General features: G+C 44.0%; 1 protein-coding gene across 1 annotated transcript; it reads right to left on the bottom strand.

Annotated features, from left to right (window-relative positions):
• Window positions 1-616: 616 nt before the first annotated feature.
• On the bottom strand, window positions 617-12,179 carry LOC310700925 (uncharacterized protein; the record flags this gene model as incomplete). Its single annotated transcript, XM_083490878.1, has 4 exons — window positions 12,119-12,179; window positions 4,745-4,804; window positions 2,404-3,743; window positions 617-676 (listed from the first exon to the last, which is right to left on the bottom strand). Exons 2-4 carry the CDS (start codon window positions 4,761-4,763, stop codon window positions 617-619), a joined length of 1,419 nt encoding a protein of 472 aa, XP_083347004.1. The 5' UTR covers window positions 4,764-4,804; window positions 12,119-12,179.
• Between the last annotated feature and the right edge of the window lie 335 nt (window positions 12,180-12,514).

Below are 12,514 nucleotides of genomic sequence, written 5' to 3'. Positions count from 1 at the left end.
TTTGATGGTGCTCCAAGACACAATGGACAGGGCAGACCCGGTGTCGATCTCCATGTCACATGGAGCTCCTTCAATGAGCACCGTGACATTCAGCTTGCGTCGCGTAGGCAAGTCGGTTTGGCCAATTGTGGTTCCAGATGGGCAGCAGCAGTTGGTGAGAGCGAAATAGCTTTCCTTGGCAGATTGGGGTGAAGACTTGGACTTGCGAGTCGGTGAAGGGGGGGTGCCTGACGGAGCCGATCGGCGGACCTTAGTGATGTGGCCCCTTCTGGAACACGTCTGACAGATGGCATCTCTGAATCAACACTTGGCACAGGAATGGTTGCCTCCGCAGCCAGCACATTTGGTTGGCCTTTGGACTTCTGTTGGAACTTCCTGTGTTCCCGCTTTGCCTGGTGTGCACATCATCATCTTCACTGGAGGATGCCTCATCACTGCTGGCCTCTTCGTGATGCACTGGAACTGGCTTCCTAGCAAGACGCGGGCTGCTGGCCCTGCGGATCTCCTGGGCGGAGCGTTCAGCAGCTTCCGAGGCCACAGCCTCCTCAATGGCTTTCTGCAGCGTGAGGTCTGGCTTGGCGAGGAGACGCCGTTGCAGATGGATGTCCCAGACCCCTCAGATGATTTGATCCATCAGGGCATCGTTTAAGTCTTGGAACTCACAATGCATTGCAGCCTGTCAGAGGGCGGTGGTGTAGTTGTTGATTGACTCCCCCTCTGCCTGGTTCCGGTGGTAGAACGCATGGCAGGCAGCAATCCTGGACGGCTTTGGTGCATAGTGGTTTCAGAGCTTCTCTTGAATCGTGTCCCATGGTGTTGCCTGGACTGCTTCAGGCTCAACCAACGCTCGGGGCGTCTCGAACACCTCAAGCCCACAGAGACTGAGGAACAGGCCCGGCTTCTGTTCCTTTGATACTGCTGTCAGCTCGTTGGCTTGGAGGTAGCAGTCAAACAGAGCAAGGTAGGAGTTCCATGATTTAGAGGCTGGCAGAAACAGCAGTAGAGGCACAAGTGAAGCCATGATTCCGATGCTGGCGTGAAGGGCGATGGATGGAACACAGTGCTCTAGCCAGAACAGTCAGCTCTGAATTGGTTCTGTTCAGTGATTTCGCTCAGTGATTCAGCTCAGTTCAGAGGATGGCCGCATCTGGCTGTGCTCTGATGTCCATCGATCCCATCCTCGTCGCCACTGTTAGGTTGAGGGCGAACATATCAGACGACACAGCGATTCTTCCAAAGCAGCTCTTTATTTGTAAGCTGGAACAGAACTGAACTGAGCTCAGTCGGCCTGCTTATATAGAGCTCCAGAACAACCGTAGCTGTTGCAACTTTCTAAACCTATCCAATCACTGAACGTCACTTTCGATCCTTCATTTGCATAACTAACTACAGTATCCCGCTACATAGTAGGGCTGGGTGAGTCTGGGCCCCACTGAAGTGAAGGACATGAGGCAGGGAGTTGATAATGCAGGACAGAAAGCACAGAGTGTATGAGCTGAGGTTACGAGACGCAGAAGTGACGGGGGTGACTAGGGATGAAAGGGGGTGGACCTCTTAATTGGGAGCACCGCCATTCCTAGAAGACAGGTTTTTGTCCTCTCACTAGGATCATTAAAGTTTCTAACTGGTAAGAAGACTCCTTTTCCTTTGTTCTGCTTATCTACGGCCACGGGGGAAGGAAGCCAATTCCCTGAAGCCTGACAGATGCTGATCCACAAGACAAGGGCAGCCCATCATTTTGGCAGTGAAGGGCAGAGTAAAAACTCAACAGATTCATCACAAACCTTGAACATTCCATATTCACACTTCCCCCATTTATCTAGCAACAACTTGCAACATCTTTTGTACATCAAGTATTTGTGACCTTCATTACTTTAATATATATATGTGTGTATACAAATTTAAATACAAAAACCAGAACATCACATGGGTTCCATGTATTTAAAATTGATTTCCGCCTTTATGAGTTTCTTGATGTGAATTAAATAGTGAAACTTGAGTTGAACGCTGCATACATTTATATGGCTTTTCACCTGTGTGAATTCGTTCATGAATATTAAGGTCTCCACTACAACTGAAGCTCTTTCCACACTCCATACATTTAAATCGTTTCTGCCATGTGAGTTTGTTGATGTATTCTAACTTTTCCACTTTGACTGAAGCCCTTTCCACACTCCATACATTTAAACGGTTTCTCCCCCGTGTGAGTTCGTTGATGTGTTCTGAGGTCTCCACTATGACTGAAGCTCTTTCCACATTCAATGCATTTAAATGGTTTTTCCCCAGTGTGAGTTCGTTGATGTATTCTAAGGTCTCCACTTTGACTGAAGTTCTTTCCACATTCAATGCAACTAAATGGTTTCTCTGTGTGAGTTTGTTGATGTGTTCTAAGGTGACCACTACGCGTGAAGCCCCTTCCACATTCGTTCGTTGATGTGTTCTGAGGTCTCCACTACGACTGAAGATTTTTCCACATTCAATGCATTTAAATGGTTTCTCCCCCGTGTGAGTTCGTTGATGTGTTCTGAGGTCTCCACTATGACTGAAAATTTTTCCACATTCAATGCATTTAAATGGTTTTTCCCCAGTGTGAGTTCGTTGATGTTTTCTGAGCTCTCCACTATGACTGAAGATTTTTCCACATTCAATGCATTTAAATGGTTTCTCCCCAGTGTGAGTTCGTTGATGTGTTCTAAGGTTTCCACTTTGACTGAATCTCTTTCCACATTCAGTGCATTGAAATGGTTTCTCCCCCGTGTGAGTTCGTTGATGTATTCTAAGGTCTCTACTACGACTGAAGATTTTTCCACATTCAATGCATTTAAATGGTTTCTCCCCCGTGTGAGTTCGTTGATGTGTTCTGAGGTGTCCACTATGACTAAAGAGTTTTCCACATTCAATGCATTTAAATGGTTTCTCCCCCGTGTGAGTTCGTTGATGTGTTCTGAGGTGTCCACTATGACTAAAGAGTTTTCCACATTCAATGCATTTAAATGGTTTTTCCCCAGTGTGAGTTCGTTGATGTGTTCTAAGGTTTCCACTACAACTGAAGCTCTTTCCACATTCAGTGCATTGAAATGGTTTCTCCCCCGTGTGAGTTCGTTGATGTCTTCTAAGGGCTCCACTACAAGGGAAGCTCTTTCCACATTCAATGCATTCAATGCATTCAAATGGTTTCTCCCCTGTGTGAGTTCGTTGATGTATTCTAAGGACTCCACTACGACTGAAGCTCTTTCCACATTCAATGCATTTAAATGGTTTCTCCCCTGTGTGAGTTCGTTGATGTATTCTAAGGACTCCACTACGACTGAAGCTCTTTCCACATTCAATGCATTCAAATGGTTTCTCCCCTGTGTGAGTTCGTTGATGTGTTCTAAGGATTCCACTACGACTGAAGCTCTTTCCACATTCAATACATTTAAATGGTTTCTCCCCCGTGTGAGTTCGTTGATGTGTTCTAAGATTGCCACTATGCCTGAAGCTCTTTCCACATTCAGTGCATTGAAATGGTTTCTCCCCCGTGTGAGTTCGTTGATGTGTTCTAAGATTGCCACTATGACTGAAGCTCTTTCCACATTCAATGCATTTAAATGGATTCTCTCCTGTGTGAGTTTGTTGGTGTATCCTCATTCTTCCACAGTGACTAAAGCACATTCCACATTCCCTGCATTTAAACTGTTTCTTTGTTCTTCCCAATGAATTCACAGATGGCTCCGTAGAATTCTGACCATCGTCTTCCTCACCTGTTTGGGAGTGGGGGCGGGGGAGAGAGAATCCTGTTAGACTTGAAAGGAACTGAACACACGTCGATTCCCATGTGCACCTTCTCTTATTTTAACACCCTCTCCATTCTCAACTGTCCTCTCCATGTCCCAAATTTTTAGGAATGCAGATGAGATAATGGCAAGAGAAACCCATGATCACTCCATTCACACTTAAGAAAGCACCATCATTTTATAATAAAGATCTACGGTGGAACTGTCTTATGAGAAACATCTGTCTTTTTCTTTTTCAAGTGAGGAAAGGATCACAGGCTCCAATAGCAGTCTCCCCTATGAGTAAGAAGTAAAACTGAACTGTTCTTATGTAACATGTAAGTGTAAAAATATTACAACATATTAGAACCTAAACAGAGCCTGCTGCATTGGGTAAAGGCCCACCTAGTCCAGCATCCTGTTTTCACAGTGGCCAAGCAAATGCCCGGGGGAAACCAGCAAGCAAGATTTCAGCCCAAAAGCCCTCTGCTCTCCTGTGCTTTCCAGAAACTAGTATTAAGAAGCATTATTGCCTAGGACCGCAAGCGCAGAGCACAGACACCAGCCTAATCCCTTTTCCCCCCAAGATATCAAACTTGCTGGCAGTCACTGTTCTATCCAGTAGGATAGAAGTCCATAGATTAACTATGCTTCTGTTTATTCATCTTCTGCAGCTCTGAAAGGCACATAAATGTATTATGGCTTAAGCTTTTGTGGGCTGCAGTCTGACAAAGGGGACTCTTGATTAGGAAAGCTGGTGCCACTTGGTCTTCATATGCCCAATCCTATGTGTAGAGCCTCCAGCCACATGAATTGTGTATCATGATAACAGGTCCTTTGTCCCGAAAGCCCACGAAACTGGGGAGGTGCATACATCTACTGTATTTTTCTGCTGGTGGAATGTATCACTCTGATCCAGTCTTTAAAAAAATAAAAGTAATATAAACTATTTAAATATATGAAGAATACATAATGACGGGAAGCATTACCATAGCCCCCTTCACCCATTTTCCTGGATTGGTGTGCAACATCATTTTCGTCACTTAATCCTGCAGTGGAAATAACACCAGAGATTTAAAAGCACAGAGAAAGAAAATCTGCCCCCACTACTTTATGAAAGGGATTCCAAAAACAAAGAGCTGCTTTGAAAAAGGCCTCACCCCTCCCTCCCTCCTTCCTTTCTTCCTGCCTGGCCCTTCCTGCCTTTGGTCTCCTCTCCATCTTTTCCTCTTTCTCCCTCCACCATCCAGCCATCCATGTCCCCATCTCCTCTCCCCTGGAACTCAACAGATTTCTCCGAGGGCCCTGGGAGGGGATGATCAGAGGTTGCAGGGAGGGATGCGGGAGACAGCTTGAGCAGGTCAGCTGTCCATATTCCTCTGTCCATCCTGACCAGGTTTGCAGGTTCAACATCTTGAGAAGCAAATAAGCCAAGGCAAGTTGTAGCTTCCTGGGAGGAAGGAAGAAGTCAAGGGAGTCTCAGAGCCCCTGCAGGGATTTTTTTGACCCTGTAGAATCCCCTATTGGGCACCCGCTTCCCAAGAGCCTCCACCCATTTTCAAACACCTTTGGCAATTCCTTCCATCTGCCTGTCCCTTCTCCCTTCCTAAGGCTGGCATGGTATGGGCAGTAGTGGCCTTGTGGCAGTTGCCCAAAGGGCCACAATAAATGTGATAACGTCTACCCCTTTAAATCCTTGAGTGTGCTTCTAATACAGAAGTTATGGTAGCCTGTGCTTTATGAAACTGATTATTTTGCAAGTTGCCGCCCCCCAATAGGGGCAGAAATACAGCTAATATGAGCATCACAAAGATACAGCTGAAAGCTGGAACATGAGTTGCTATATGATGCAAATGGCTGCATGTAACACAGGTTCCCAACATGCACACCAACACAACGTAACAGAACGTGGTAGGCATCAGAACATATTCAGCAGAAATTGCCAGCGCTCGTTGCGCGTGTGTATTATAATAAAAGGAGGTAATGATGAATATCAGGAACGTGCAACTGCAAAGGGACTTTTTTAAGGAGGCGGGGGATGCAATAAAAATTTAATTCTTTTTGCAACAACAAACATTAAAACAAGCAAAAACAGAAATAGGAGCATATGCAGAAGTTCTTGCGGAAAGGGGGCGCGGCCTTCAAAGGTCTCACAATCGACCCAAAACAACACAGAGGTCTACCTGTCAATTGCGGTCCAGCGCTTGGACATCTCTGATGTATATGATTGGTTGAAATAGAAATGCTTTGTTTGAAATTATATAAATACCAATGCCTGGACCACATATGTGGTGGAGTTGTGAGGAAATTAATAAATTTTGGATAGTAGTACACAAAGAACTAAAGAAGATGTTGAAAATATCAATAACAAAGAAACCAGAGACATATCTCCTTGAATTGACAGATGATGAGATACCACGGGGGGGGGGGGGGAGAGAGAATTTTTCCGTAGGCAAGTACAGCTGCTAGAATAGTGATTGCTGCTAGGTGGAAGTCAAAAACTATACCCACAAAGGAGGAATGGATTTGTAAACTAAATGAATATTTAATTCTGGCAAAATTAACTGCGATAATAAGAAATCAGTCGAATCAAAAATTTAAAAAGGAGTGGAAATGTTTTGATGAATATATGGCAAAATATTGCTCAAAAAAAGATATGCTAATATGCCTAGATTAAAATGTGAAGTACTGGATGGAAGAAAAAATTAGTAAGGAAAGACAATAAGAATATGTAGATGATTTGATAATCTGACACATCAGGATCTGTACCAAGTAATATTTAATGACCGTGTCCTTCATGGATCACTGCCTTGTCATGGCAAAGGGGCTTGAATAACTCAGAGACACTATGAGCTATGCCGTGCAGGGCCACCCAAGACAGACAAGTCAAAGTGGAGAGTTTTGACTAAACGTGATCCACCTGGAGCAGGAACCAGCAAGCCACGCCAGTATCCCTGCCGAGAAGACTCCATGGTCGTATAAAAGTTATGACACTGGAAGATGAACCCCTCAGGTAGGAAGGCATCCAACATGCTACTGAGGAAGAGCGGAGGACAAGTACAAATAGATCCAGAGCTGATGAAGCAGCTGGGCCAAAGCCGAAAGGTCGCTCAGTTGCGGATGTGCCTGGAAGTGAAAGGAAAGTCCAGTGCTGCAAAGAAAAATATTGCATAGGAACCTGGAATGTAAGATTCATGAACCATGGTAAGCTGGATGTGGTCAAAAATGAAATGGCAAGAATAAGTATTGACATCCTGGGCATCAGTGAACTAAAATGGACCTGAATGGGTGAATTCAATTTGGATGATCATCATATCTACTACTGTGGACAAGATTCCCATAGAAGAAATGGAGTGGCCCTCATAGTCAACAAAAGAGTGGCAAAAGCTGTACTGGGATGCAATCTCAAAAATGATAGAATGATCTCTTTCAATATAATTTTTATTAACAAACCAATCAAATCACATTAATTCCAAATTACACAGCCAAATTTTTAAATTTTTGTTGGGGGTACCCATGCTTCGAGCTCAGAAAGGGATCCAAACATCTCTCTTGCTGCTGCTTTAATGATCACAGTTCTGTCCAAATGGTATTCACAGTTCTCAGTTCTATTCCATCTTCTCTTTATTATTTTCCTCATCTTCTTATTGTTGTCATATACTCCTTTCTTTGTGACCTCTGATAGTCTCCACAAGCGGGTTGAAAACAAACGTTATATCCTGTGTGGATTTTCCATTCCTCCAAGAGCCATATTCAATACAGACAGACGCCATTTCCACACTTCCGTACAAAACATTCTTAAAGCCTGTCCATTAATTCTCGCAGACCTGTCAGTCTCTCCTCAATCTTCTTAGGGGGTTCTGCCAGGTCAAACTCACAGTTCGATGTAATAACAAGCCATGGTCTGTTCCCCTCGATCATAAATCCTGTAGGCAGGCCTGCCCTAACAAATCTCTTTTTATAACTGCGCCACAAAGGCCTTTCATTCCTTTCCAATATTCCACAAGCCATGTCTTTGATTAGTAATTTATTTCCACACAGATCTTAATCATCCTGCTTGTAATCAGTAATTGCAACGATTCTTCTTGGGGGGAGGGTTGTTAGGTACTCACACGAGATAAAAAAAGAAAGGTTCCCCCCCCTTTCAGTCCCGTTCTGACATACCGACCCTTTGATGTATCTTCTTCTTGATATATTGTTGAATCCAGCCCATCGCTCTACTTCAGAGGTCACTTCAATTAGCAGTCTTAACTCCCGATTTTCACTCGAAATATGTGCATTTGCTTCTCTCTAATTGTTTATTTCGAGCTCCTGCAACCAGTTCGCGTGATCAGAGACAGCGTCCAGGAGAGCCGGCCCCCATGGGGGCTGTGCGCCTAATGATAGAATGATCTCGATACAAATGAAGGCAGACCTTTTAACATCACAGTAATCCAGGTTTATGCACCAACTACCAATGCTGAGGTACGCGGGTGGCGCTGTGGGTTAAATTACAGAGCCTAGGACTTGCCAATCAGAAGGTCGGCGCTTTGAATCCCCGCAACAGGGTGAGCTCCCGTTGTTCGGTCCCTGCTCCTGCCAAGCTAGCAGTTCGAAAGCACATCCTGCTTGGCAGGGGGTTGGACTCGATGGCCCTTGTGGTCTCTTCCAACTCTATGATTCTATGATTCTATGATCAAAGTGCAAGTAGATAAATAGGTACCGCTTCAGCGGGGAGGTAAATGGTGTTTCCATGCGCTGCTCTGGTTCGCCAGAAGCGGCTTAGTTATGCTGGCCACACGACTGTCTGCAGACAAATGCCAGCTCCCTCGGCCAGTAAAGCAAGATGAGTGCCCCAACCCCAGAGTCAGCCATGACTGGACCTAATGGTCAGGGGTCCCTTTACCTTACCAATGCTCAACAAAATGAACTTGACCAATTCTATGAAGACAAATCCAAGGCAGACCTTTTAACATCACAGTAATCCAGGTTTATGCACCAACTACTGGTGCTGAAGAAACTGAAATTGACCAATTCTATGAAGACTTACAACACCTTCTAGAAGTGACACCAAAGAAGGATGTTCTTCTCATCACAGGGGATTGGAATGCTAAAGCAGGGAGTCAACGAGATAAAAGGAACAACTGGCAAATTTGGCCTTGGAGTTCAAAACGAAGCAGTGCAAAGGCTAATAGAGTTCTCTCAAGAGAACAAGCTGATCATAACAAACACTCTTTTCCAACAACACATGAGATGACTCTACACATGCACATCACCAGATGGGCAGCATTGAAATCAGATTACTTATATTCTTTGCAGCCAAAGATGGAGAAGCTCTATACAGCAAAAACAAGACCTGGAGCTGACTGTGGCTCAGAGCATCAGCTTCTTATAGCAAAATTCAAGCTTTAACTGAAGAAAGTAGGGAAAGCCACTGGTCCAGTAAGATACAATCGAAATCAAATCCCTTATGAATACACAGTGGAAGAGATTTAAGGATTTAGATTTGGTGGACAGAGTGCCTGAAGAACTATGGATGGAGGCTTGGAACATCATACAGGAGGCAGCAATGAAAATCATCCCAATGAAAAGGAAATGCAAGACAGCAAAGTGGTTGTCCAATGAGGCCTTACAAACCACAGGTGACAGAAGGCAAGCAAAATGCAAGGGAGATAGTTAAAGATACAGGAAACTGAATGCAGACTTGTAACAAATAGCAAGGAGAGACAAGAGGGACTTCTTAAACGAGCAGTGCCAACAATAGAGGGAAACAATAGAATGGGGAAAAACCAGAGATCTGTTCAAGAAAATTGGAGATATGAAAGGAACATTTTATGCAAAGATTACCATAATAAAGGACAAAAGTGGTAAGGACCTAACAGAAGCAGAAGACATCAAGAAGAGGTGGCAAGAATACACAGAGGAATTATACCAGAAAGATATGGATGTCCCATACACCCCAGGTAGTGTGACTGATGACCTTGAGCCAGACATCCTGGAGAGTGAAGTCAAATGGGCCTTAGAAAGCACTGCTAATAACAAGGCCAGTGGAAGTGATGACGTTCCAGCGGAACTATTTAAAAACTTAAAAGATGATACTGTTAAGGTACTACACTCAATATGCCAGCAAGTTTGGAAAACTCAGCAGTGGCCAGAGGATTGGAGAAGATCAGTCTACAACGCAATCCCAAAGAAGGGCAGTGCCAAAGAATGCTCCAACTACCGCACAATTGCGCTCATTTCACACACTAGCAAGGTTATGCTTAAAATTCTACAAGGCAAGCTTAAGCAGTATGCGTACCGAGAACTCCCAGAAGTACAATCTGGATTTTGGAGGGGCAGAGGAACCAGAGACCAAATTGCAAACATGCACTGTATTAGGGAGAAAGCTAGAGAGTTCCAGAAAGACATCTACTTCTGCTTCATTGACTACGCAAAAGCCTTCGACTGTGTGGACCACAGCAAACTATGGCAAATTCTTAAAGAAATGGGAGTGCCTGACCACCTCATCTGTCTCCTGAGAAATCTCTATGTGGGACAAGAAGCAACAGTTAGAACTGGATATGGAACAACTGATTGGCTCAAAATTGGGAAAGGAGTACGACAAGGCTGTATATTGTCTCCTTGCTTATTTAACTTATATGCAGAGGACGAGATGGTTGCACAGTGCTCTCAAAGCTACTAACACGAGTTTGACCAAACTACAGGAGGCAGTGGAAAACAGGAGTACCTGGCATGCTCTGGTCCATGGGGTCACAAAGAGTCAGACACGACTAAGTGACTAAAGAACAACAACGATGTCCAGTCAGCATTCCCTAATGTAGAAGCAATTCTGACAATGTTTCTTTGAATGATGATTGCAAATTGCCATTTGTAAAGATCCGTTTCTCAGCTGAAGAGGATAAAAAATGAATTTGAACAACAATGTCTCAAGATAAATTATGTTACTTCAGCCTCATGTACATAGATAGTGACAAGCTAAGCAGTTTATCATTTGATGATATCATCAATGACTTTGCTTTGGCAAGGCAAGAAGGAAAGTATTGTAATTTAGATCATGTTTGTGTACTGTTTGTATACACAGTACACAATGAATAATGATAAAATTTTACAGTTGAATGGGTATTGGGTAGATGCAGTAATACAATTAGTCCTGTAAAATAATTTTATGTACAGGTGTGTATAGTATTGGTATTATTTATAAATGCAACATATTACTAGAAATACTGTGTTTTACACTCACTAAGTGTAACAGGGTACAAAGGTCTGCTATCCCAATGAAGAATGTGGACTATTATGGTAATATTGATACTGATATAAAAAATGCATTGTATTAACTACAATTGCATTGTACAGGTTATAACACTTAATTTCATATTAATAATGCTATTTATAATTATTAGTAATTTGCATCAGATATTTACACCTATTATTATAGCAAGTTTCTAGGACTAGATTAGGAGTCTTTGTAAATTGTGTTTCTAAAGGAACTTTTGTTATTGCCAAATGCCAATGTGTTTGCATTAAGTTTGTTATGAATAACAAAATCATTTTAAGTTAGAGCTTAATAATTATTTCACTATTAATATTCTTAGTAATTGTATTTCAGCTCAACAATTACTTTGAGAAAATACATACTCTACTATGTGCAAATGGTTTAGATACCTATTAGGTCCATAAATTACCATATAGCATATATTCAACACAAAAAACAGCAACAATTTGTTGTTGACAAAAGACAGCTACCTCCAGTAGCTTAGGGCCTCATCAAACCTCAATCCGGCCCTGCCCCCACTACTTTATGCAAGGAGTTCAAGAACAAAGAGCTCTTTGGAGAAGGCCTCAGCCCTTCCTTCTTCCTGCCAGGACCCCCCTGGCTTTGTTTTCCTCCCCATCTTTTCCTCTTTCTCCCTCTGCCATCCAGCAATCCATGTCCCCATCTCCTCTACAAAACGGAAGACTTGGATGTTTGGATGCTTTTGGTTTTTCTTATTTTGTTGGAAGCCAACCAGAGTGGCTGGGGAATCCCAGAAAATGGGGGCGGGGTATAAATAGCATTTATTTATATTATTATTATTATTATTATTATTATTATTATTATTATTACTACTACTACTACTATGGCGAGGCTGGTCTGCAATACCCAGCCCTCTCCCCTTTCCCGCCTAATTCCCTGCAACTTCCTTTGCACCAGATCCGGGCAGGAGGAAGCTTCTCTCTTTCCACAACGGAACACACACCCCTCCACCTTCAAGGCCCCGTTAAAAAGACCAGCTCCCTTTCCTCCCTTCTCTTCTTCTCCCCGTCCCGGGGCTTCTCATCCTGGACCCCCCACCCCTTGCCAAGCCCCTTCCCTCCTTCCCCGCCGCTGGCTTTGCACTCACCCGAAATCCTGGCGATGGTGGCAGCGACCCTGAGCAGCGGGGGCGGGAATGGGAGCCCCCGCCAGGGAGGCAGGATATTTCCGGGGGCGGGATAATTGCAGGACGCAGCCAATGGGGAGGGAAGGGAGGGAACCTGGGCTTCGAATATAGGGAACAGATGCTCGTTGCCTTAAGGGTTAAAGCCAGAGAGTGCAAGCTGCCATAGAGAGAGAGAAAGAGAAGGTGGGGCTGTTCCATACTGACCTGGGAAAGGGGGCCCGGCTTAAGTGGAACAGCTGACCCGCCCTCTCTGCCGTCCTGCACTGCCCTTGTCCTGCAAGGAATCCGCTGAGTGCAAAGCGCCTTGGGGTGCAGCAAGCTTTGGGGTGTGTGTGCAATGCAATGCAATAACCATGG

Source organism: Podarcis liolepis (assembly GCF_965112155.1).
Source record: "Podarcis liolepis genome assembly, chromosome: 2".
Taxonomy (NCBI): domain Eukaryota; kingdom Metazoa; phylum Chordata; class Lepidosauria; order Squamata; family Lacertidae; genus Podarcis; species Podarcis liolepis.
Note: the sequence above shows the minus strand (reverse complement) of the source record. Positions and strands in the feature narration are given on the sequence as shown.